Source organism: Limanda limanda, chromosome 8, assembly GCF_963576545.1.
Source record: "Limanda limanda chromosome 8, fLimLim1.1, whole genome shotgun sequence".
Classification (NCBI taxonomy): domain Eukaryota; kingdom Metazoa; phylum Chordata; class Actinopteri; order Pleuronectiformes; family Pleuronectidae; genus Limanda; species Limanda limanda.
The window spans coordinates 29,151,482-29,177,181 of NC_083643.1; the positions used below are offsets into that span (position 1 = coordinate 29,151,482).

The 25,700-nt window shown below is 40.3% G+C and overlaps 2 protein-coding genes across 3 annotated transcripts in view; one reads left to right on the forward strand and one right to left on the reverse strand.

Annotated features, from left to right (window-relative positions):
- Window positions 1-1,806: 1,806 nt before the first annotated feature.
- On the reverse strand, window positions 1,807-17,759 carry ric8a (RIC8 guanine nucleotide exchange factor A). Its single transcript, XM_061077140.1, has 15 exons — window positions 17,664-17,759; window positions 15,928-15,975; window positions 15,697-15,714; window positions 13,247-13,460; window positions 12,865-13,010; window positions 12,689-12,769; window positions 12,277-12,376; window positions 10,284-10,471; window positions 7,117-7,211; window positions 6,877-7,027; window positions 4,498-4,593; window positions 4,269-4,413; window positions 3,706-3,850; window positions 2,798-2,917; window positions 1,807-1,939 (listed from the first exon to the last, which is right to left on the reverse strand). Exons 1-15 carry the CDS (start codon window positions 17,757-17,759, stop codon window positions 1,807-1,809), a joined length of 1,776 nt encoding a protein of 591 aa, XP_060933123.1.
- A 1,292-nt stretch (window positions 17,760-19,051) lies between these two features.
- ppp6r3 (protein phosphatase 6, regulatory subunit 3) overlaps window positions 19,052-25,700 on the forward strand; it is a 29,023-nt gene continuing 22,374 nt past the window's right edge. For both annotated transcript variants that reach the window (XM_061075894.1, XM_061075895.1), the window contains exons 1-3: window positions 19,052-19,237; window positions 24,728-24,894; window positions 25,069-25,302. In XM_061075894.1, coding sequence (XP_060931877.1) covers window positions 25,076-25,302 — 227 coding nt within the window. In that variant the 5' untranslated portion in view covers window positions 19,052-19,237; window positions 24,728-24,894; window positions 25,069-25,075. The remainder of the gene's footprint in view (window positions 19,238-24,727; window positions 24,895-25,068; window positions 25,303-25,700) is intronic.

Sequence of the window (25,700 nt, forward strand, 5' to 3'; positions counted from 1 at the left end):
TAAAGGTTCACATTTGTGATGTATAAGTGAAGTGTGCTCTCTTTGTTTAGTAGTGAAACAAGCCTTCTGAAGGGGAAACCAAAATTACCCCTTATATCTGGGACCCCATTTCTAAAACAGTGTGTAGGTTTCATACTAAAAAAGAGCACAAAAAATCAAACGTGCATGGGTGGATCTGCCTCATATCCTGCCCTCATACCTACATTCAACAATATATGGTCAATGCAAAGCACCTCATGAATGTCTGATAACACTGTATGGACAATTGCGCCTCTCCCTCTGATGCTTTCCCTGCTTCTCTCCACATTTATTGAAACTATTCATCCATGAGTTAAAAACCTTTGAGTTCATCTGTTATTTTATGATTATTTAGTGAACTTTTGTTTTGGATTTGCAACTGTGATGCTTGTAATGTGTTTCTCTTTTGTATTTTCTGATGTGTTATTCTTGAAAATTTGTTGTGTTTTTATTGGGTTCGTCCACAACCATATGTTTGTGCATATCAATAAAAGCTCCCAGATAGTTGACAGCTTAAATCAAAAAAACAAATGTGATAGTGAAAGCTAATACATAAATTGTCAGTTGTGGATATTTGTGAGTAAAATGTTGGTAACACATGGCAACAGAATATCCCCAGACACTACAAAAATCCACAGAAATCTATGTCTAGCTTTCCTATCAGTTATGCATCTCATTCAGGGAAAGCCAGCAGGAGCAATTTGGGGGCTTGCATATTGGACGAACTGGGAATCGAACCAACGCTCCACCAATTAGTGTACAACGTGCTCCAACTTCTGAGCCACTGACGCTCATGAACGGAGAAAGATGGTTGGTTTAAACTGTATTTTGAATGGTACACTTCAAAATATAGATGACCTTTTATGATGATGGTGCAACAATAAAAGTTAGCATCAAAAATATGACATGACAATTTTGTAATTTAAAGACATTTAATGTATAACAACCCATTATTATTGGCAGCTAAACAACAACAATATAAATATTAAATATAATATGATGTGTTATATATTACAGGCTCTCTCTTTTCATAATTATATTTCCTCTCCAGTCTAAAATAATGACATATCTGTCAGCAGTTTCACAAGTCTAAAAATAAAACATCTTAGGGGCTTTATGAAAAAGAACAGGCATCTAAAGTACTTGTTTTTTTATCCTCGAAAATAGCTGATTCCATCATCACAAACCGAGCAGCATCTCTCTTTCTTTCATACAGTTCCACTGCTCCCATGAGACGGTGAAATTACACATAATCTGAACATTAAAAGCTCCTATTAGTGTTAGTTTTAGAGTAACTGGGTGTTTGTGGAGAGGCATGGTGCTGTTAACTCATTCAGCTCTGTGCTGTGAGGAACTAATAAAGTTAGGCAAGTCTTCTTGTTTGTTAGACCCAGTCAACCCTGCTGAGTTGGACAGCAGCATGATTTAATCAAGCTGTTTCTGATTCTCTACCTTACAATTATGAAAATCAACTGGCTACATATACAACTCAGCCATTTACTATTTTTTGTCAAAAGGATGGTTTTGGACATGTATTGTAGTACATGTAAGTGTATGATTTCATATAGTCACATTTTTGTAAGGTAGTCTGTAATGAAACACAGGTTATTTGTATATGACAGAGAAGCACATAAAGCCAGTGATATTATCCTTCAATCTAAATTCCATGATGTGGTTTCACTATGACTCAACTAATCCCAACTGTCCACCCTGTGACAAGTGAATGTTTTCAATAATCAAACTGCCAGGACTGACACAGAAGTTACAGCTATTTCTGTATTTATGCTTCTAAGCCTCATCTTCACTGCCTGGCTCTTCTGGCTGGAACACGGGATTGTGTGTGAGGTTTTGTAGATCATCTGGAGTTATCTCTCTCATTTTCCCATCCATGCTGAGCTGCATGGGCTGGATCACATTGGTCCTGCCGAGAAAGGTGGTTCAAATGAAATAATGAGGGCATGTGTGAGTATAGATTGAACTAAGTATGCAGCCCTGAGCAATGAACACTGTGACAGTATTAATTACTGAGAAAATGGCAGTAAGCACAACTAAATACAAAACTGAGTCCATTCAACGTGATATTGCTCAAAGTTAGTAATTACAAATCCTGTTCATTTAATTGTTCTGTATGTACGTTTTTACAGCCCCTGATCGTCATTTTGACACAAAACTGGCAGTTGGTGGTGGTGATGGTCGCTTGCCAAGCGCTTCAGCTATTCTTGTCTTGTAAAGACAAGATATAATTTATCATCTGAGCAGAGTAAGTTCATCGGGACAGGCCAGCCATATTGGGGCTAGTTGGTTAGCATACTGACTTTAGTAGAAGCAGATCTGTTCCAGCTGATGCTCAGCAGGATACTGATGCTCTTAACCTTTTTCATCCTTACAAAGTTTTAATCTGGTTGATATCTTCTTCCTCACCACATGGAGCCGTGTTACATCAAATGCAACAGGTCCACAGGTTAATTCATAACCCTGTTTATGTAGTTATAGAAAATCACAGGTGTAATTACAGTTGTGTTCCTGCATGGATACCATCCTTTTGGAACAATATTTTAAATGTAGTCTATTTGTTTCATCCATCCATCCATTACCCATTATCCGTTGAGGGTGACGGGGGAAGCTGAAGCCAATCACAGAGCTAATATACTGGGAAACCGGTAACCGTCTTGCTATGAGGCAAGCACCGCACCACCTAGCTGCCTTAGTCAAAGTGTGTGTGTGTGTATGTGTGAGTGAGTTAGTGAGTGAGTGAGTGTGTGTTTCAGCTTGTATTGACCTTGACAGTTTGTCAAACATCCTGACCAGCTTCATAGCTTCATATTCTTTCTGCTCCTCTGTCATTCCCTCCATTGGATTAGGCTGCTCCTCTTCCACAACTCCTGTTATAGGGTTTATACTGGAAAAAAAAAAGAGCCAGACAGAAAGAAAATAAAAAAATTGAAAATAGCAAATTTATTCAAATTCTAAGATTTCAGAGTCCAGACCTCTGAACAGAAGCCTCTCAGTCGAGGTGTTCCACGTTGTTCTTTGGGAGGTGATAGGTTGGGCGGGGTCATACTGTAGTTTTATGATCTGAGCTCTTAGTGTAAAGCTCATGGTGCAAGCAAATTTCACATTACACTTGTGTTAGTTTAACTGTGCCATGTTTCCACAGGATTGCATATGGTCACCTAATGAATCATGGGGGTGTTTTGGGTGTAACATGTAATTAACCAGTCAGAATGACATCTCCCATTCAATGGTATCACTCTGTATATGAGAAGGTCATCTATATTTGTATTAGCAAGCTGAGTATTCGTTTGTGGTGCACCTACCTATGAGGGTGCATATTACTATTTTGATAAGGAATTTTTAAAAAACAACGAACTGTGCCACTGACGTCAGACAGGATTTTGGTGGTCAATCACTTGTCACTGCCTCAAAGTAGCAATTCATTAACAATACACATGACCACAGCACACTTTAAGACCAACACACCCATGGGTGCTCAGATGGTTGCAAGTGCAATTTCTATTTAAACAATGTGGGTGCTGGAGAAATAAATGTCTTTAGTCTGTTAGACATAATTCAATGGTTCCAGTAAATGTTTAATACTTCAACTAGCAAATGTATTTTGGAAATGCTGCAATGAAACGCACTAAATAAGGCACTGAGATTAGGTGACAATGTGGAGGTAGTACTGACTGAGCCTTGGCCTCTCTGTACTCCTCTGTCTCAGAGTCTTCATCTTCAGAGTAGATCCCAGAGTCTCTGCCCCCTGTCAACAGCCCTCTGGCAGCCAGGAGACCCGCAGCGTTACCATATCCAGTATACTTAACGAACCTTGACACTGAATTTAAAAAAAACAACTATTGTTAATACAGCAGAATTAAAAGACACAAATACAATGTCAAGGAAAGCAATCCAAGACGTCTCTGGTCAGCGAGCCACAACCTCATCTAGCTACGATATCTAAATCAGACATGAGGCTGATCTGAATTATGAGCCGATCGTTTAGGCTGCACGAGCAAAGATTTTCATTCAGGATACAACCAAATGTCGGTAATTTCAACATTAGTACAAGCGCTGGTCAGAGAGTTTAACTCATAACAGAGTTGATAATAATAGAGTCATATTACATTGTTGTTCAACTGCATAGTTGATGAGTTGACATAGTCCATGTCGCAGTGAGCGATGATCTTAAAGTCACTCATAGAGAGAGTGACATGAATCATTAAAACAAACCATGAAAAAGCTATTTTCCTCACCACTTTCTTTGCAGAGCACGAAGAGGAATTCAGCTGCACAGTCCTTAACATCGGTGTCAATGTGTGTCATTATACGGACTAGTTTGTTCCTCAGAGCACTGCCCACCTCTGGTTTGTTTATCACATCACGCAGTGGAGGTAACACCTAAACACACACATACGTTAGCCGTCAAAACACCAACAGTGCTAATATTTACTCTCTTCATCGTGGATGTTATTTGCATCAGACCTTTGACCTGAGAAACTTCCTGGTCTCTCTATGGATGCGGCTGCTTTCAGTCAGCAAGTTCAGTGATGGGAGGAGGGTCTCTCTCAGTTTATGGCCCTGATTAAATGAAAAGCAAACATTTACAATTGTAGAATAAATACAACCAATCACCTGGACAACTAGGAGTCCGCTCAGAGAAACCAATGCTATTGCCCAAACTTCTCCATTTAAAATAATTTGAAAAGAACATCAAAGTTTTCATGTTTCTGAGAAGTTTTGTTGAAATGAGTTATTTGATGATATGTGGAGCTTGTGTATTATATTGATACCATTAAATCTTCAATCAAAATCCTATTGAATAAGAAAAAGTTGTTATAATTGGTAACTTTCCACCACTGTCTGTAAGGAACATGGTCCATTAGATCTTTCTAATATCAGTTAATAATTAAAAATACTGTCAGCTGCATTTGTCAGTAGTCAAACGTATCCTAGACTTCTACACATTTTCACTGAGTTGTTGTAACTTGTAGCAACCAGCTGGCATAGTATTCTAAAAATGGACGCATCAGTTAACACACAGCTCCACCTACTGACAGAGTGCCAGGCTGTGTTCAATAGTTTATTTCATTTTACCTTCTAGATGCGGATGACACCCAGTTATATTTGTCAATAAAACCTGATCAAAGTAATCAATTAACTAAACTTCGAGCATGTCTCAAGGACATAAAAACCTGGATGACCCGCAATTTTCTCTTATTAAACTCAGATAAAACAGAGGTTATAATACTCGGCCCTAAACACCTTAGAGATACATTATCTAATGATATAGCTGCGCTAGATGACATTGCCCTTGCTTCCAATGACACAGTCAGGAACTTGGGAGTGATCTTCGATCCTGATTTGTCCTTTAATAGTCACTTAAAAGTAATTTCTAGGACCGCGTTTTTCCACTTGCGTAATATCTCAAAAATCAGACATGTCCTTTCGCAAAAAGATGCAGAAAAACTAGTCCACGCCTTTGTTACATCGAGACTGGACTATTGTAATTCATTATTATCAGGCTCCAGCAGCAAGTCGTTAAAGACTCTGCAGCTGGTCCAAAATGCCGCAGCACGTGTCCTGACGAGAACTAAGAAAAGAGAGCACATTTCTCCAGTATTAGCATCGCTACACTGGCTTCCTGTTAAATCTAGAATAGAATTTAAAATTCTCCTCCTCACCTTCAAGGCCCTTAATGATATGGCACCTCTTTACCTTAAAGAGATGTTAGTTCCATATCAACCTACTAGAGCACTCCGATCCCAGAACTCAGGTTTACTTGTTGTCCCTAAAGTCTCTAAAAGTAGAGTAGGAGCCAGAGCTTTTAGCCATCAAGCCCCACTGCTGTGGAATAATCTCTCACTTTCAGTTAGGGAGGCAGACACGCTCTGTTCGTTTAAAAGTAGACTCAAAACCTTCCTTTTTTATAAAGCTTATAGTTAGAGCTAATTTGTGCGATGTTCCAAATTTGATTAAATGGCAAAAACCCCTGATGATGCTAAGACGCACAGGGAATTTATGACACAAGACACACGGAGCTTCTCTTTCCTGCTTCTCCTTCCTTTTCTCCATATTTATCACATCAAGATAATTCTTATCTGATCAGTACATGTTACTAACTTGACCCCTTTTCCCGGAGTTTCTGTGCCTTAGCGCCCGCGGATGCAGGGCCACAGCTGTGGCCGCACCATGGATTATGATTGTGGATCGCGTGTCGGAGGTCGCAATGGTGGATCCAGTTCGGTGGATTCTGTATCGTGCCAGCTGATCGTCGTTGTAATGGAGGATCCTTTGTCGCGTTGGCATCGGATGATGAGGGACCACGACCGAGGCGGCAGCTGATAATGGATTCTAACTGGCGGCGGTGGACAATGACTGTGGATTATAGTGGATCCCATCCTGATGCTGGATCGTGGTCTTGCTGCTGGCCAGAGACTGTGATTGCAGCGGGACTGCCTGACACATAGTATTGAAAAATGTTTAGCCTAATGGATGCTGTTAAAATCCTGATGATGTTTTCTTACACCTGACATCTATTGCACTTCTGTCCGTCCTGAGAGAGGGATCCCTCACATGTGGCTCTCTCTGAGGTTTCTACATATTTTTACCTGTGAAAAGGGTTTTTAGTAGTTTTTCCTTACTCTTGTTGAGGGTTAAGGACAGAGGATGTCACACAATGTTAAAGCCCCATGAGACGAATTGTTATTTGTGAATGTGGGCTATACAAATAAAACTTGATTGATTGATTGATAGAAGATAAGCCACTTTTAACCAGGCGGGTAACAAGCAATATCATATCATAGTAGCATATATTTGTATTAATTTATATAGTGAGGAAGATACAAATAAGTCTTGTCTTACCCCGTCAAGTCTTTTCTCCATAAATTCCAGGAGCATGTTGACAGCATCCATGTTGACCCCCATATACTCAATGGAGCCTTGTTGTACTTTTGGCATCAACAGCACATCCAGACAGGGCAGAGGGAGGTTACCTAACAGGTTAACGGTGTGGCTGAGGAAAAGAGGGATGGAGGGCAATGACTGTATGATTAAATGAAAGGAGTGACCAAGACAACAGATGTAATGTTTGTGTTGTTCTACCTGTGGAACTCCTCAGTCCGCTCCTCTCCATCAGCATGGCTCATTAGACAGTGTCTCAGTATGGCTCCCAAATGTCTGTACTCTGCCGTCTCCTCCTTCACACACACACACATACACACACACACACACACACACACACACAGGTTAACACGTTACATGGTCGGATGTGGAAGTCTTTCACTGTAAATGTGTATATTTTCAATGTATTTGGGTATAACAGAAAGAGGTAGCTGACTAATCGTATGTTGTTGGGTTCCAATGGAAACAAAAATGTTTGAAATATTTAAAAGAAAGGCATAAATATTTTCAACACAAACCAAATAACAGCAGATAGGGGGTTCTTTGCCTTACTTTTGGTTTGGGATGAAAAGACTCAACAACCATAATAGTCCAGGCAAAGTAACTCATTTTGGAGCCAAAAATCGAATTTATTGCAAAATAATTTTTTTCAGCATAGATAGTTTCTGTGAGATGTCTAATTGAGGTTATATGTTTTATTCTCATCAATCAAAGATGTGTGCTAATAAGGCCAGGCAACAATACACCCCAATGGGGCTTTTTTTTTTCTTTTACTCCTAGCAAAATTAAACTTTACACAATGAAAGTACCCATGCAAAGTACAATATTTTGTATGACAAGTCTCTTTGAAAGTGAATTTTAATATGCAAATGAGCTATACACTAATCGAATATGCCCAAAATACACCCAAATAGGATACATTTTTTTCTTTACTCCTACCACAATAAAACTTTACATGGTGAAAGTATACATGAAAAGTAACTTTTTTTGTATTGCAAGTTTCTTTTGAAATTAATTTGAATATGCATATGAGCTCCACACTTATTGAATATGTCCTAATTTGCATAGGCAGAAACACCATTCATATGTATGACAAATACATCGGCCCAATCTTCATCTAATCATCCCACTGCCAATGGGTGATGGCAATGCTGCTTTTAGACACTAGCTTTCTCGAACAAGCTAAGGTGTTCAGCCAGTCACAGGAAAATGTGGGAAGAGGCATCATCATTGCAGCTAGTGAAAAAGCTCTAGTATCACTGTATAGGGACGAAAAAGATGCTGAGATACAGGCGATTCTGTGATAAAGTAAGTCAGAACTTATCTCCAGTGGAACCTCAAACTCTCCCTCCAACGTCAACAGCTGCAAAGTTCCATAGTCTTCAGATCTTTTACCAAATGATGGAGCGGAAAGGGGGAAGTGAACGTATGGACCCAAAAGACTGCCTCTGTGACCCAGAAGACTATACCAGCGGGGGTTATACCCCTGGCAGGTACTACCAAGCCAGGCAGTTTTCAGGTTAGGGGCCAGTCTAAAAGCAGCATTGCCATCACCCATTGGCAGTGGGATGATTGGATGAAGATTGGGCCGATGTATTTGTCATACATATGAATGGTGTTTCTGCCTATGCAAATTAGGACATATTCAATAAGTGTGGAGCTCATGTGCATATTCAAATTAATTTCAAAAGAAACTTGTAATACAAAAAAAGTTACATTTCATGGGTACTTTCATTGTGTAAAGTTTCATTTTGATAGGAGTAAAGGAAAAAAATAGCCCCATTGGGTAGGTTGACCAGATTTGAGTTTGTAAAAAAGAGGACACGGGGGGGTGTTGGGTTGGCATGGGGAGGTGTAGTGTATAGCATGCCGCACCATGACCATGTGAATGCATACAAATGTCACAAATGAAATGACAAAAATGACACAAATGACTATATGAACATCTATTTATTGAACTTTAACAAAATTGCAAAGTGCAAATGTAAAACAAATCTTTTTTGTGGCATTTAAATGTGTCAATAATGATAACAAATAAAACATTCTAAATAATAAATTCTTTATATGGCCACATATTAAAATAAGAAAATTAAGAAACTTTTCAGTCCTCCTCATATATTAAAGCAATAATGATAACAAATACAATATTCCAAATAATAAATTACTTATATGGCCACATATTAAAATAAGAAAATTAAGACACTTTTCAGTCCTCCTCAAGTGGTTGGCCATATTTCTCTGAAGACTGAATCTTACCCAGGAGTTGGCGATTGCCTATCAAATAGGTATGAAAGTCCTTGCAGGGTATTTTTTTTTTAGTTCGTCCGTGAACTTACATTTACGTTTAGGCATGGCTGCAGATGTAATGTGCTGTTGTAAACAGTGCACGGAGTGGAAGCGGCAAGGTGCTCAATGTTGCCAGATTGGAAATGGCAAAGTTACGTTCCAAAGGCTCAAAATAGTCGTATTTGGAGGATAATTATCGTGGCTCTGGCAACCCTGAGATCAGTCCCCCAATGACAGACTCTCTCTACAGTCAGCTCGCGCAAGAAGGTGGAACGTAAGGGTGGTACCATTTCCAGAACTTGGAAGGCCGAAATAACTAGTAGGCTATGTGAAAGACCCAGAAACACAAATATGCGACGAGGCAAAAAAAAAAAAAAAATTATTAATATTTTTTTTGCGACGAGGCAAAATACCGTTTGTTTTGGAATCCCTGCCGGACGCATTTTTTAGGTCTCGAAAAGAGGACATGTCCGGGAAAAAGAGGACGTGTGGTCACCCTACCATTGGGGCCTTATTGGCACACATCTCTGATTGATGAGAATTTACCATATTTCCTCAACTATCAAAATAATTCAATGTGTCCTGAGAATAAATCAAATTATTCTGTCTGTGATGATCCCAGACCCTTGCTCTCACAGCACCAACAAGTCTGTGTTTTCATGTATACCACAAAATATCTTAAAATGCCTTCTTGATGGATTGGTTGGATGGATTGTTGGCACTCATGTCCCCCTCAGCTTGGCAAATCAAATCAGCCTCAGCTTAAATTTATTTTTAGTGTCAATCAGCATGTAAATCACTGTAAGTACATTTAACTCTGAGGGAAGGCCTCACAAAGTTTAGCCAGATGTCCCAACAGAATGAGTGAACAAGCCTGGGAAATATGACAGTGTTGCATCTTTATGGGTTCATGCACATAAAATAAAAATAGCTGCAGGTCTTTCTGAAATAAGTAATTCTATTAATATACAGAAAGTAAGCTACTAAATGCAATTACTATATAATATTTAGAATTGTAAGTATTATATTAATAACAACATGACAAAAAATACATAATAAATAAATGTACTTTTCTTCAATACCTCGTCAACCTTACGCCTTGCAGTGTCAAACGTGACGTTGAATAGTATTTTCAGAATTTCCATGGCTAGTTCTATTTGTTCCCGGCTCAAACGGGGTAGTTCTTCAAGTGGGACGTCCTCATATCCTGCCCTGGCCGTCTCCAATGTGTCTGGCCAACACAGGCCTAGTGTCACATCCAACTGGTTGCCTGGAACACACAGGAGGAGAAGTTGCCAATGTATTCACTTTGTACCATCCTCTTATGGATCCTTTCCTCCTTTTAAGAACTTGTCAATTTATGTGCGATGATTTTTCATTTGTCTTGTTATTGCTTTATAAAAATCCTAGGTATTACAGACACTGGAGAACTGCAAGGTGAGTTATATTGCACCATTGGTAAACTTGGACACTGGTAACCAAGAGATGTTGATGATGGTCACTAGATCAGTATTTATAGAGGGAGATATAGTGGTTACACATTGTGATGGGAATTTCTGTATTTAGATATGTTTAATGAAAGAACAGACATCTATGTAAAGGAATGTATGAACTGATGAGTTTTCTGTTCACTTAAAGTTAAGGCTCCTTTATGCTTCTGCGTTTTTTCGGATACGGACAGACGGGACCGCCCTATCCGCCGTGGAACGCCCTCTCCGAGCGCCTTTTTGTGCACCTCTGATTTTTCTAACGGTCCGTGTTTATTTCGGAGACCCCACGGACAGCCCTTGGCTGTGATTGGTCCGCTAACGACATCATTTCCGTACAACGTCATTTCCGGACCTCAAACTTCCTGCTTCGTTCCCTGTATCACAATAAACACAAACACAACTACGATTCTACGATTAATGTGACGTGTGTGTTAAGCCAGCGGAGTTGTCCGGCTGACGGTGGCTCGTTAGAGCACTGACGGCATGTGTGCACGTTCACATATGGTTATAACGAGCTTTCAAAACGGCGCTAGCGGGCTAGGCAAGGGAGCTAGCCACCATGCTAACTGCGGTGGTAACAGTGCAAAAACCCGCTGTCACAACTTTAATTCCACTTCTATCATGACACTGTTTCTACAATACCGTCAGCTAAAAAGAAGCAAACACTGGGTAGTAGTTAGTATCGGGAGTCCCTGCTGACTGTGTGTGGAAGCTGGGGTTGATGCTAGTTGGGGCGGAAGCTAGCTTGCTCCGTGTAGCTTCAAGCTGTGGAATTAGCAACACAGTTCGGAAACAAGACCGGGGAACCGCTGCGCTAGCTAACGATTACATCAGCATTTTGACCTGCTGGGTGTCACTTTATTTATTTAGTTGCCATCGTAGCTACACTGTGTTGGAGGAAAGTGGTGAGTAAGTAAATAAACAGCGTGGACTTCTTCTGATTACTCGTGAGGTAGGCTTCTCCAAGCTTGTCTTCCGTTGCGCCACCTACTGTTCTGGCGGTGAATTGTTTTCACGGACAACAATAAATGAAAAAGTGTCCGTCCGATCCGGCCGTTCGTATGTCCGTAACGGATACGTAGAAGCATAATGGAGCCTTTAAGTCAAGACTGTTGCGACAGGAAACTATGTGTATTGCCTCCTGGAAGCCTTCAGATGTAGCTAACCAAAAGGTTCACAGCAGGGGCCACTCAAGGAGACGGAGCAGATGGAGTTTAGGTGTTGCTGGCCAGAGTCAAGGTATCTCTGAAAAATATGTTTCTCCCCAGGGGTCACTCAAAGCGTCTGGGACAAGATTCATTGAGCATCTTGACCAAACTTCAACGAAGACGCCTGAGACCGAATGTCTGAGCATTCTGATCAGGACATCCAGGGAGCTGATTGGATAACCTTCTGCTCTTGTGATAGGAGGAGCTTGTCTAGTATAAATGTGTGGATTTTCCATGGCTCGAGGCCATTGTGTTGTATCTGTCACCGTGATATAACCTTTGAGCCCGTCTGCAGACGTGAATTAAACTTACAGAGAGAGAATTGTATAACTGTGTGCTTGTCATGGAAATTTCTATTACAACATGAAATCAGTTACCTAGCAGACTGATGCCATGAAGCTCCTGTGCTAGCTGTGCCCTGACGTCTACCCTGAGGGCAGTCAGCAGAAAGGTGAGGCGCAGGTCAAAGAACCGCACCTGGACAGAGAAAGCACACACGGACACAAACTCACTGTCTGACTTCAGTGAGGGGCTGGATACCAAACCTCAGAGCTTATTTGGTACCAGCTGGAAGGTATCTGTTGCACAGGGTATCATTAGGTGTTGTGTTCTGTGTAGTTTGACAAATATTTTTCATAAACAAGGTTGAAGCTTCAAACAACCTGGCAGTTCATGCAGAAACACACAAAAGCATCGAATTAGTGCACTATTATTATGAGTGCTCTTGTTTTGAGGCTACAGATGTCAAAAAAGTCAACATGAAAATATTTAGCTAACTGACATCCATACCTCGTGGATCCAGGCAGAATCATTACACTGTTTCAGCCTCTCTGACAAACCCTTCATCAGCTGCAGATCTGCTGCGATGACCTGCCAACCACCCATCCAAGTACAGGGTTTAGATTGTCACCAATACAATCTGAAGTTTTCATGTAAATTTGCAAAGAGAAATACAGCACACTGACCTGTCCCGTCTCGTTGTGTAGCAGGATGTTACATATAGACTTGAGAGCCTCGACAATCACTTCCTGGTCAGGACTTTCTGACGGAGGGGACGCTCCCTTCATCAACTCACTCGACACTTCCTCTGCATCTTCCCCCTCACCCTCGACTAGAAAGAATTAATGCCAAAGTCCAGCAGTGAATCGGAGACATTCTGTATTTAAACTGTGTTACGTTGAAATATCTATGTGAAGAATTGAGGAACAGATGATGAACTTTTTTTTCTTTTTTTTGTTTAGTAATTCCAAAACAAATTTATGCTGTAGATGATAAAAAGAAGAAACAATACGATGTTTGCAAAAACAAATCGTAAAACGTGCAAACGTGGTTGGCAGCAGGGCTTACCTTGGTCCTCCATCAGATTGCTGTGGGCATGTGTGGCAGTGCTGGCAACAACGATGCCAGCGTAGCGGGCAAGAGTAGACATGGCCGAGCCATTGATGAAGGGGTCCAGGCAGTCTTTGTCCCTGGTCAGGATGCGAAGTGTTTCTAGACATGCCAGCTGACAGGACGGCTGCAACTCCCTATTGAGGAAACCGAGCACCAACTCCCCCAGACGCTGTGTCACACAACAAACAAATCAAGTGTTTGTTTCATGGAAGCAAAGAAGTAAATAGGGGATTTAACATAGCAGTTTCACCCATTCAATGTAATGAACACTGGACTGAAGCTGCTGCTTGTCTCAATACTGTACATAAAGTATATTGAGTATTTTCCATGGCTGAGATGCTCTTTGATTTATTTCCCTCTTGACTACTTTAATTTTTGTACAAGTAGTTGTGACTCTGCCGTTAAAGGACAGTTTTCAAAGTCCTATGTCTCCTGGCAGCTTATCCTGGCTCTGATAAATGCGTCTGCTAAGCTCATCTTGCTAATATGTTCCAACAGTCTATTTGCAGGCGATTGCTACCTGTGTGCACGTTTGTCGGATAAGAAAAGCACGCGATGACACATGAGCTGTACTTGACCTATGTTTAAGCCTGAACTTTGAACTAACTTACTTTTCTTTTTTCCTACGGACCACAGTTTTAATCTTATGCTCTCTATAGCTAAACTGAACAACAGCAACAATGTTTACTTTGTGAAGCTGATGCTTTGCTGCTCTGTCTGAGTCTGAATGTGGTCTGTATTTATATAGCACTTTTCTAGTCTTGATGACCAGTCAAAACGCGTTATAGTTCACCAATTAACACACACACTCATAGCGTGCATCTATGGGAAGCACTTTTTCTATGAGGGGCAATTTTTCACCTCCTCAGTCACAGCTGCCCCCAGAGACCTAAAACAGTCACCAATGTGTGTTAAATCATCAAAAAATATAAAATAGGATTTATAAATGTGTACAATTTTAGAATAATTTGGGGTAATGCATTTTCAAATCCACAGCCTAACACCAAGCAATTAGGAACCCAGGTTAAACTTTACAACGTTTGTTTTACAAATGGACAGATCACAACCTATATTAATATGAATATGTAACTTTTACTATTACTTTTAGATTAACTTCAACTTCATTGATCTGATCATTTTTGCTACTGTTGTGTAGCAGTCTGCTCCTTGAGTAGAATTTTGTTTCCCCCCATCCCTGACGCTGCTTGCTAAATCTACCACTTTTTAAACCATATGTGATTATGATCGGTGGATCGCGTATCAGGGATCGTGATTGTAATGGTGGATCCTGTATGGCAGATTCTGTATCGTGCTGGGTGATCGTGATAATAATGGCGTTTCCTGTATCGTGTTGGCATCTGATAGTGCTGGTGGACCACGATCGAGGTGGCAGCTGATGGTGGATCCTGATGGCGGCAGTGGACAATGACTGTGGACTATAGTGGCACCCGGTCTTGATGGTGGATCCTGATCGTGTTGGCTGCTGCTCTCACATTTACATTTATTTTGTACCACTCAGTGGTTAGGTTGAACTGAGGGTAATGAACCATACATTTTTTATTGAATGGGACTGATTGAGATTTTAGTCCTGGAACCACCCTCACTGAGAGTCACTCTGCCCAAAAAATTCTGTAAGACCACAAAAATATTGCTCAGCGAACTGAAAAAAATAAGAAACAGTTCAAACTGGCACCAAAACCAGTGAATGCTTTAAGTTGCAGTCTCTGTTTCACACATGTCTGATGGAACACATTCACTCCTATTTCAGTCACTCTCTGTCTCATCGGGCCACATAGCTGCTCATGTGTTAAGGCATGGTTATGCTTTCCATTTGGGGTTTGATAAAGTTGCATTGAAAAGCATCTACATCCTCGTAGTGAGAGAACATGCACAGACAGGCAGTGTGATGCTGCTGGTGTGTCACTCTGGCCGGGCTGACATTCATAATTTCAGAATTGATTACTCTAAACTGAAGTAAATGAAATAAGTCAATTGAATTCACAATATTGCCATTAGCAACCAACTCTACAACTTACAAAGCTGCATTGGTTAATTGGTGCATTAGTCTCTTGAATATCAACGGATGCCAGTCGTGTCAAACTTCAGCAATTTAACAAATAGTATATTTACATTTGTGTTAACACTCAGTTAAGTAACATCTCACTACAGAGCCTCAGAAATAAACTGAAAAAATACACAAGATTCTCTGTCACCTTGTTTGAACATACAGACAAACAACATCCCACTTCCCGAGAGATACTTGTTCACTGACATTTGAATCATCTATCTTTTCATTTCTCTCTCTCTCTCTCTCTCTCTCTCTCTCTCTCTCTCTCTCTCTCTCTCTCTCTCTCTCTCGCATTGAGAGTGAGAGCATACACATATTAGTTTTTCCACATTCATACCTTTTGTAACTCCCCTTCCTAGAGCACCAGGAATGCACACACAAGGAGAGACAGATGATACAGAGGAGGTGAGAGCGATAATAAATAACCATGTGTTATTTTACTGGTGACATCAAGTTAGACATTTTATTACACATTTTAAAGCTTCAAAGTTCTTAAGATCCTTAAGAATGTATGCAAGTTACCAACAACTCTTTCATTGTCTAAAATCAAGTAGATTAACAGTCATACCTCTCTGTCATGCTCCGCTTCCCTGCTGAATGTAAAGCATTGGTTCATCTGAAGAGAAGGCACAAAAAAAAGTGTGAGGTAGAGGATATTCTTAAGGAGGAGTAGACAAGAGGAACAGAACAGTACAGAAGAGGAAGAGAGGGAGAAGCAGGGGAATAATAAGAAAACATAAACTGTAAGACCTTAAAACAAAGAGGTAATCATAAATCATGATGGGGAATCGTCACAATCCTCTATCGGAGGAGGGTGTGGTGTCTCTTTTTCAAACTGAAGACTGCTATTCACATGTACTGTCCAATGAACAGTGTCCTTTAACCATGTCCACTGTTATTATTGTTTATTTGTATAGCTTATAAAGTGTTAATGACCACTCAAATCTTTTTAAAGTACAGTTTTGCCATTCACACACACATTTATACAGAAAGTGCAGCACTTCCTCTATCACACATCAGTCACACTCTGCCGGCATAACCATCAGGGGCAATTTAGGGTTCGCTTCTAACCACTGACATTGTTGTTAGAGGATGGTTTGCTCTATGTCTAGAGCAACGACTCGAAACTCGAAAATGTCCATATAGGTCAAGTTCTAGTACCAGTAGGTAGTTTAAAGCTTATGTATCTCTTAAAATAAATGAGGTGCGGTGGATAGTAATTTAAATTGCGTTTTTCTAGTCTTGATGGCCACTCAAAGCACTCTACAGTACAGTTTCGCCCGAAATAGTTGATGGTGTGTTTATCAGAAATTTTTCGGCTGATATATATGTTATTGTCTTGCTGCAAAACCTCAACAATGAGATAATATAGATTTTTTTAAAACTGTAGAACAGAGGGCAACTGAAAAGTTAGATTATTGTTTTTGGACTTGATCCACTGTTGATGTAAGGCAGGGGAAGGGTAAACTTTTTCCAATTAAACGGCCATCTGCATGCCAAAAGGTCCTTTGGCAAGATACAGAAAAACGCTGTATGAATGTGTGTGTGAATGGGTGATAGAGCATGGTCATCAAGACTAGAAAAGCAATATATAAATACAGACCTTTTACCGTTTAAAGAAATACAAGTAATCAGCGCAGGCAAACAGCAGATCGTGCAGCTCTCCTTTAACACTAAGCTCCTCTTTAGTAGAGTAGGATTTGACCTGGCGGTAGAAGACTATATTTGTGCATCAGAGAACATAATCCTATTGCCTTTGAGAATTAGCCCCTATGACTGGTGGACGACCCAACCAATGCTAGAAGCCGAACCCCTAGTCCCCATGCTGAAGTATCTGTGAAAGGTATTATACAATTACTCTTCACTACTTTTATTTTCTTGATACTCACCATTATGCGTCAGCTGTGAAACACAACACATACATGTTTCTTTCACTCTGACCTGAGAGGCATCCAGTCAGAAGGGACTGGAGAACATTTACCTTTAAATTGATGGTTTTACCGTGGTGTTCAGGTGGTTGTGGGCTAATGGCTAACGGCAACATTTACACTAATGTTACACTCAATAATAATGTTAACATGTTTACTGTTACTCCACAACACTGTATGACTTAGAAAAGTCCAGTCCTAATGAGGATTATGTGAGCATCATGACTTTAACTGAACATGTCTTTGTTGAGCTAAACACATAAAGCGAGGACAGAAGCTGCTTGCGTAAAACAGACAACATGTACATTACATTAATGTATAGATTTACGATTAACTTGATGTTTCGCTGCAGAGATGCAGTTGGGCTGGTGTTTACCTCCTTGGTGTAGCTCTGTAGAGCAGTCAGAGCGGTGTCCTGCCTGTCCGTCTCCATCTGCTCTATGATGGCACTTAAATCCATTTTCATCGCCATAGAGCTGGTTTCCTCCTGGATTGACGCTCAGAGCACAAGTGTGTTTGTCCTCAGTGCGCGTGTACAAGCTACGATTTAACACCACCCACAGATGACTGCGTGATGCCTGGATCCCTGCCTGAGAGAGAGAGAGAAGAGAGAGAGAGAGAGAGAGAGAGAGAGAGAGAGAGAGAGAGAGAGAGAGAGAGAGAGAGACACATCTCCTGAATAAAAAAAAGATATATAGTATCTGTACTTATAATCATATACTAATAATATTAGTAAATATGCATAATATGTACACTGGCTGTCATGTGAACAAATGAGTCCGTCCCTCTTCGACCCATATTCCTCACCTTTACATTTGAGTGGAAAATGGACTTTCTTTCTTTTATCATTATTTTTTATATGGTTATTGTTCGACAACGAATTATAACATACAATTATGGTAAATAGTGGTCTGCCTAATTTATAACATATATGATAAAAAAAAAGTGATCTGAGGGTCAGAACCAGAACACAATAACACCACAAAACACAACAACTTGCTTCGTAGTACAGGCCCCAGGTCTGCACAGCTCGTGAAGTCACAAATAAAAGTAACGATATAATGAAAGCATATCGAGAACTGCATCGTATGAATGTCCTTTATTTAAATATCCCCTTATGATCCAAACATTTAAACTTAAAATTTGCGCAAGGAATAGATGACACGTGCAATGTTGTGTTTAAATTATCAGGGCCAAAGTACTGATTTTCAGTAAACATAATCACAGTTTTCAATAGGGGATACGTTTTGTTTTAATATATTATAGGATTGATCTAAATACGATTTAAAAACTGTATTGCTTGTTAGACTAAACCAAAAGGGTAAACCATCTGAAAATATGTGTGTGATCTATGATGACCCATCACTGTTTATTTTCTAAAGTAGACAAGGGCGTGCTGGCAATGTGCGGGTGTGTTCGATTTAAATCCAAAGCAAACGTATGGGCGGGGTTAATGTTATACATTCGACAAATATCATCCAAATAGCACTGTATGACAAAGCAAATAAATTGTTATAATTCTTAACCTCTTCTGTTGCTACAGGATTTTTAAGAAATGTATAGAGACGATCACAGTATAAACTCCACTCTTCCGGGCTATACGAGATCAGTACTACGATTGAATGACGTCTCGGTTTGACACACGCTGTAGCAAATCAAACTTCAAGGAGGGGTTTGGGCGATATGATTACAGCCAATGGCGTTGCTGTGACTATCTGAGTGACATAAACTGCAGCTGTAGTGGGGGAAGGGGTAGCTGAAGTTGTCTGAACCGCCATCTTGAAAAGTGCCCTCTGATGATCTACCTTTTCGCGCCTGTCAGAATCACTTTTAAACGCCTTTTCCCCCCACTGGGGTTCTGTGTTGGCTCAGCTTTCGTCTTCTAAAGGCACGGGGCCAATGGCAAGATAAGCCACATGCTGGAGACTCTCCGTTTAACGTTGTCTATCGGTAAGTACAGTTGCTAGCCCATGCACTTGGTTGGTGCTGAAGAGACGATTAGCCAGTAGTCTTCTGATAGCCCGCTAGCGTTAGCAAGAGGCATACTTGGCCATCTTAACATTGCGCTGTCAGACACTTGGTGAACCTCTAGCTAGCACATGGGTAATGTTACATTTCAGTTCCAAAATGTACCGTGAAGCCGGATTGTAATTTTGCTCGCCAGCCTCTCAGCGATTTAACGCTAGCTTCAATCTCACTGATATCATTTAGCTTGACGTCGTCTCTATTGGTAGACTGTACCCGAGTTAAGGTGACCAGGTTAGCTCATGAGAGCTAACGATAGCTGGTGACGTTAGCTTGCTAGCCTGAGCCGGTATGTTTCTGTAGCGTAAGCGGTAACTGTTTTGGGCCCTGGTATGTAAATCGTCTGACGTTACTACCAACGTGCTATTTCTACAGCAATACGCCAGTAACGTTAGCCCGTCTTACTCATAATAATCCGAGTCAAAACTATCATTTGTACATCCTGTATTTAAACCCGTGTCCATGCCGGTGTTTCGTGGATAGCTGGAAAATAGTGTTAAGTAAAGATCACAATATGCGGTTACTACTGTAATCTGCGACAAAGCTGCGTCCTCACCAGGATCAGTCTGTCTGTTAGTTGGTAGCTACTGAAAATGAATGTAAATCAATGTTTGATGTATAGGTTGAGGTAGCTTTGTTATTGTATATAAGGGAAGCACTGTTGTCAACCCTTGATTGGGAACTGACTTTAGACAAGTTTACCTAAACTGGCTGAAGATGTCTATATCCATTTAGTTTGGTTCTTGTGACACCAATTTGTCTAATTTGGCACCCAATAAGTAAACTATGTTAAAGCTATAAAAGTTTGTCATCCTGACTTTCTGCTGGGTTGTCTACGATATTTTATTGCCTTTGACCTTCGGTATGTGGCTGTAAATTTGTTGCGTCAAGGGGCAAATTATTACAATGTTATAAGAATAAGTTCTCTTGTTTGCTTTGAAAAATCAAGAATTTATAGGATTATGAATGTGAATGTATTTGAGACCAGAGTGTTGGTATGGAGGACTCTATGGAGACTGCCATTTGTATATGTATATGCAATTCTTTGAGAGCTGTTACATATTCCACTACCTTTAGCCAAAACAAAGGGAGATTACATGATATGACCATGACTGGCGTCATTCTAATGACGTTTTGTGGAGTAAATTAGTTTTCTGCAGCCTTATTAAGAACACACTTTATTTACCAATGTTCACAGTCCTACTCATTGTGATAACATGTTTGGTATAGATTATAGAAGCTTTGTTTACATACAACTGATCAGTAGTCAGGGGGGGGGGGCCATGGGGGGAGGTGGCGCCCCCCTAATGTAATGGTAGGGGATACACTGCTGTTCATGGACAACAAATCAGGTTTCTTCAGAATAAATAATATATATACATTAAATGTGTGTGTGTGGATATACACACACACATTACAGTTTTTTAATTAAGGGAACACTTCTCACAACAAATTATTCAAATTCGAAATCTTAACTGATTTGAGTATTTTGTTAACAAAAACAAATTTAACAACGGCCTATGGAAACCGAAACCATCATCCCATTGAGGGCTGTGAATTTCATCACAGCACCTCATAATGTGTGTATGGACTCTGCGTGTCTGTATGCACTCCTGTTGTCCTCTGTGATGCTCATTTGGATTTTGGTCAGGGGACCATGACGGCCAGTCAATGCTTCATAAATGAAGCCTTCGTCCCCCAGGAACTGCCTATACGCTCTGGCGACATGAGGCTGGGCAATGTCCTGCACCAGGAAGAACCCAGGTCCCACTGCACCAGTGTGAGGTCTGACATCACTCTAAGGATTTCATCCTGTTGCATAACTATGTTGGCTATGACATGGCGGTCTGTGCGACCCTCCAAGGAAATGCCTCCCAAGACCATCACTGTCTGGCTCTCATCTGTGAAGAGTAAGGGACGCCAGTCAATGAACAACAACCTGCCAATGTTGGTGTTCTCTGGCAAATTCCAATCGAGCTGCCCGAGGCTGGGCTGTGAGCACAGGTCCTACCAGAGTATGTCGGCCATCATGCCCTCATGGAGTCTGTTTCTTACAGTTTGGTCAGAAACATTCACACCAGTAGCCTGCTGGAGGTCATTTTGTAGGCAGTGCTCCTCCTGTTCCTCCTCGCACAAAGGAGCAGATACCGGTCCTGCTGCTGTGTTGAAGCCCTTCTAATGCCCTGTCCAGCTCTCCTTTTGTAACGCCTGGTCTTCTGGTATCTCCTCCATGCTCCTGAGACTGTGCTGAGAGGCACAGCAAACCTTCTTGCAACTGCACAATATGGATGTGCCATATTGAAGGAGCTGGACTACCTGTGCTGCCTGATTGGGCTTCAGGTACCGCCTCATGCCACCAGTAGTGACAAGGACACTAGCAAAACACACAACTAGATAAGAATCGTCAGAAAAGATAAGGAGAGAGCAACTGTTCCCTTTTTGGGGGTTGTCCTGCTTTTGCCTCTCCATTGCACCTGTTTTCACTTTCATTTGCACCGAAGAAGGAGAAATTTGTTCACAATCAGTTGCGCATCCTAAATGGACAGACTGATATACCTGAAGTTTAACTCACTTGGTGTTATACTGTGACGACTAAGTGTTCCCTCAATTTTTTGGAGTAGTGTAAACACACACAGTTTTACATGTTCCAAGACAGTAGTTTAGTATATTACAAGGCATCAGGTAGGGCTGCACGATTATGGCCAAAATCATAATCATGATTATTTTGATCAATATTGCGATCACGATTATTTATCATGATTATTCATTAATTTTAGGGACAACATCTTTTTCTTGCACTTTCACGTTTAAATGACCAAGAACACTGCTTCCACTTCCATTGTGGTGCTACTTTCCAGCTAATGTACATGTCTCTGCATCAAAATAAAACTTATACGAAGCAAAATATAAATACAAATTTGACCCAAAACTAAAAATAAATATCCATCACAGAATGCAACCAAATTAAAACAATTCAGGCCTATGCAGAAAAGGCAATAAATTATACTGTAATTGTTACAGTGGGTTGACATTGGACATGGACGGATATTCAGTGGGATAACGTTAGCTTAGGCGTACTGTGGTTTGTGGTGATTTTTCAGGTGGTTGAACAAGTTAACTGTATTGCTATGCAGTGCAGACACAACGCACTTGGTGCATATGATTTGTCCGTTAAATCCAAAAAACTTCCAGACAACAGATGATGATCCTTTTTCGAGGTAGTAGCTCCTCGCCTTCAACTCCTGACATTTGATTTACCTTTCACACGACACCCGAGACCGTCTGCTCTCTGTCTCTACTCTTCTACTAATACCGGAGTCGACTGCAGACCGAACTTTTTTTGAGGCTGCCGCTGAAAGGTAGCGCGCATGACAACCTCCCCTCTCGGTCTCCCCCTGGTGGTTGGCTGACTGTTAGTTCAGGAGGCGCTTGATTTGATATGTAGCAGAGCACGCATTTTAAACGTCAATATCGCTGACGATCATGCTCATTTAATTGTGGCAGCCAAAATCGTGATCGCGATTTAAAATTCAATTAATTGTGCAGCCCTAGCATCAGGTCAGAAGCTCTCATTTACAGATTTTCACAACATCTTAAAACGTTTTAACATCTTTTGAGAGGTAGTGTATCCAAAAGCAATTTAGATTACCTAGAAGGAAACACAGCCCATAATAATGACACTTTTCCTGGCAGTCACCTTAAAGCTGCTGCTCTGCTAAAATCCTGATTTCAAGACCGCATTAAAAATAAATCTGATTTTGTCAGATGATGATACACATACATCTTAAATAATGGCTGTGCTGTTACTTCAGCTGTATTCACTATCAAAATAACTCAGGGGATGATAAGAAACTTTCACTTATTCCTTGTTCTGCAGGAAATTAAAACATGAAATGAAAGTCAATACTGTTGTCTTCTGTCTGATATAAGCTACATTGGGCTGGGTTTCAAAAATATTTTCTCTGATTAAAATTGATCTTCATGTTAATGATCTGATATTGATTCATGAAAAGGAGGAAATGTATGACTTTTCCCATGATTGACCCCAATTCACGTAAGAACAGTGGCAACATTTTAGCAAGTTGCCTCTCTCATATCTGTGTCTGGACACGGAGTCTGGCGGAGTTTACACTCTCTCACTCACACACACACAAACACAGGCCCTGGGCCCACACTTACAGAGTGACACATATAAGCAGAGATGATTTATTATTTTGGTTGTGTGTGGTTTATTAGGGCCAGAGCATTGACAGTGCGAGGACCCTATTGCTTTGCTTCAATTATTTTATTGTTATATTTTTAATTCTAATTCAAATATCAGACTCAATATTTTTAAGAATTAAAAGTTCATTCATCTTTGAAAGGGTTGCTATAATACTGTCATGTAGGACGTTAATATAATTTCACAATTTCTTGGACAAAATATCCTCCTAATCACGACGGGCCTACCTTACTATTTCTAATAATGCACCAAATGAGAGGTTTCCTTGCACAGTTTCCAGCTTTAGGTCTCTAAAAATCTATTTTATATCCAGGCAAAATTGGTGTTGTACAATGAAATAATACCCAACTGAATCGATTTGGCAAAATAATGATGATTTCAAGTACTAATGCCACACTGTGTGTAGTAAAACAAGATGATGATGTAAACATTACACCTAGGTGGACCTGCATCCGCACCCCTTTTTCCCTTCTGACAATTGTTGTTTGGCTGATAACAATGACCACTTGATCACACAGACTTTGTATGTGACACATTGAAATAAACAGTAGATTAATTAGTCTCACACCAACCTGTGATCTAAAATAAAATACTTAACCTTAATTCATTGATATGATATGAGAGTACCATCCACAGCAGTGACATGACACAAAACGCCAAGATATCTCACTCTGTTGGATTAGTTTGAACTCCAGAAAGACTATTAACATCGGTGTTAGTGACTCGTCCTCTCTCACTAAATATTTTGAAAAGTACTGATAGTGGTGTGCAGAAAACTGACAACAGCCGAGTTTAATTTAGGCCTCATCAAGTTAGTTGTAGCTGATACAATGAACCTGCATCAAATAGAGAAATGGGACAACAGTACCCCCTTCATGACCACGCGCAAAATGAAGGGGTAAGGTTAAGGGATGAATGCAGACAGGGCATAAGTATTTGTTTAGGTCCAAGATGCTGGTGCAAGTGCAACAATTAGTGGCAGTTAATATTATATATACATACATATGTATATATAACAACTGCTATGCAGTCAATGTTTTTTTGTAAAGCTTTGTCAGATTACATTTGTATGTGAATGACTGGTTATTTTCTATAAATTATAAAAAATTATTAACTAAAATTGCTGTAATATTCATATGAAAACCAGAGCATTCCTCTAACAATATGTCTCCATCCGTGTTTCTGGCTCACAGGTGTGTGCTGTTGAACTGCCGTATGTTTGCTGTTTGTCAGTCTGTCTCTCACTGCTGTCTGCCTGCCTGTCCATCCGGCTAGCCTGGAATGGGCCACAACTTCCAAAGACTAAAACACACCTCCTTTTAACCTGAGCTCCTCCGTCTGGACTCCAACATACACACAGGTAGTGAAAAAAAATAGCTGTTAAATAACATTCCCTCAGTAAATCTTTACAATCATCTGTCATATTCTGGTCACAGGGTCTGTGTCAGATGAGTAGATTAAGGACCCTATATTTGTATTACTGGTAGTGACACATTTTGTCGGCAATATTTGACAGCCAATGTGATCTTTTTAGAGCCAAGATGTTTTGGAAGTTTGACCTCCACACCACATCCCACATTGACACACTGCTAGAGAAGGAGGATGTGACGCTGACAGAGGTGATGGATGAGGATGACGTCCTGCAGGAGTGCAAGGCCCAGAACCACAAATTGGTGGACTTCCTGCTGAGACCACAGTGCATGGAGGATCTGGTCACCTACATCACACAGGAACCCAACACTGAAGTTGAAGAGAAGGTTAAATACAAGTAAGAGAAAATTGTGTAAAGGGTGTGAATAATTTTTTTTTGTTGCTTTCAAGAAACTTGATGGATCTGTAGACACCTTTTCTTTCTCAGTTCTCTCTCTGTTCTGTAAAGGTTATTTCTACCATAACGGTTATTTTAGCAATGAATTGTTATACAGGCTCACAAACGAGGTAAAAACGATTATTGATAACATTTTTTTTTATAACATGCACACTTTTTATTTATAGACTTTTTGTGAATCCCTGCAGTGCACAAAACCATTATCTTGACAATGACAGAATGTCAATAGATGTTTATATTAGATGAGAAAGAATATATATTATGATATATTATTATTATTATGATTAGGGCTGAACGATTTGGGGAAATAATCTAATTGCGATTTTTTTTCCCCAATA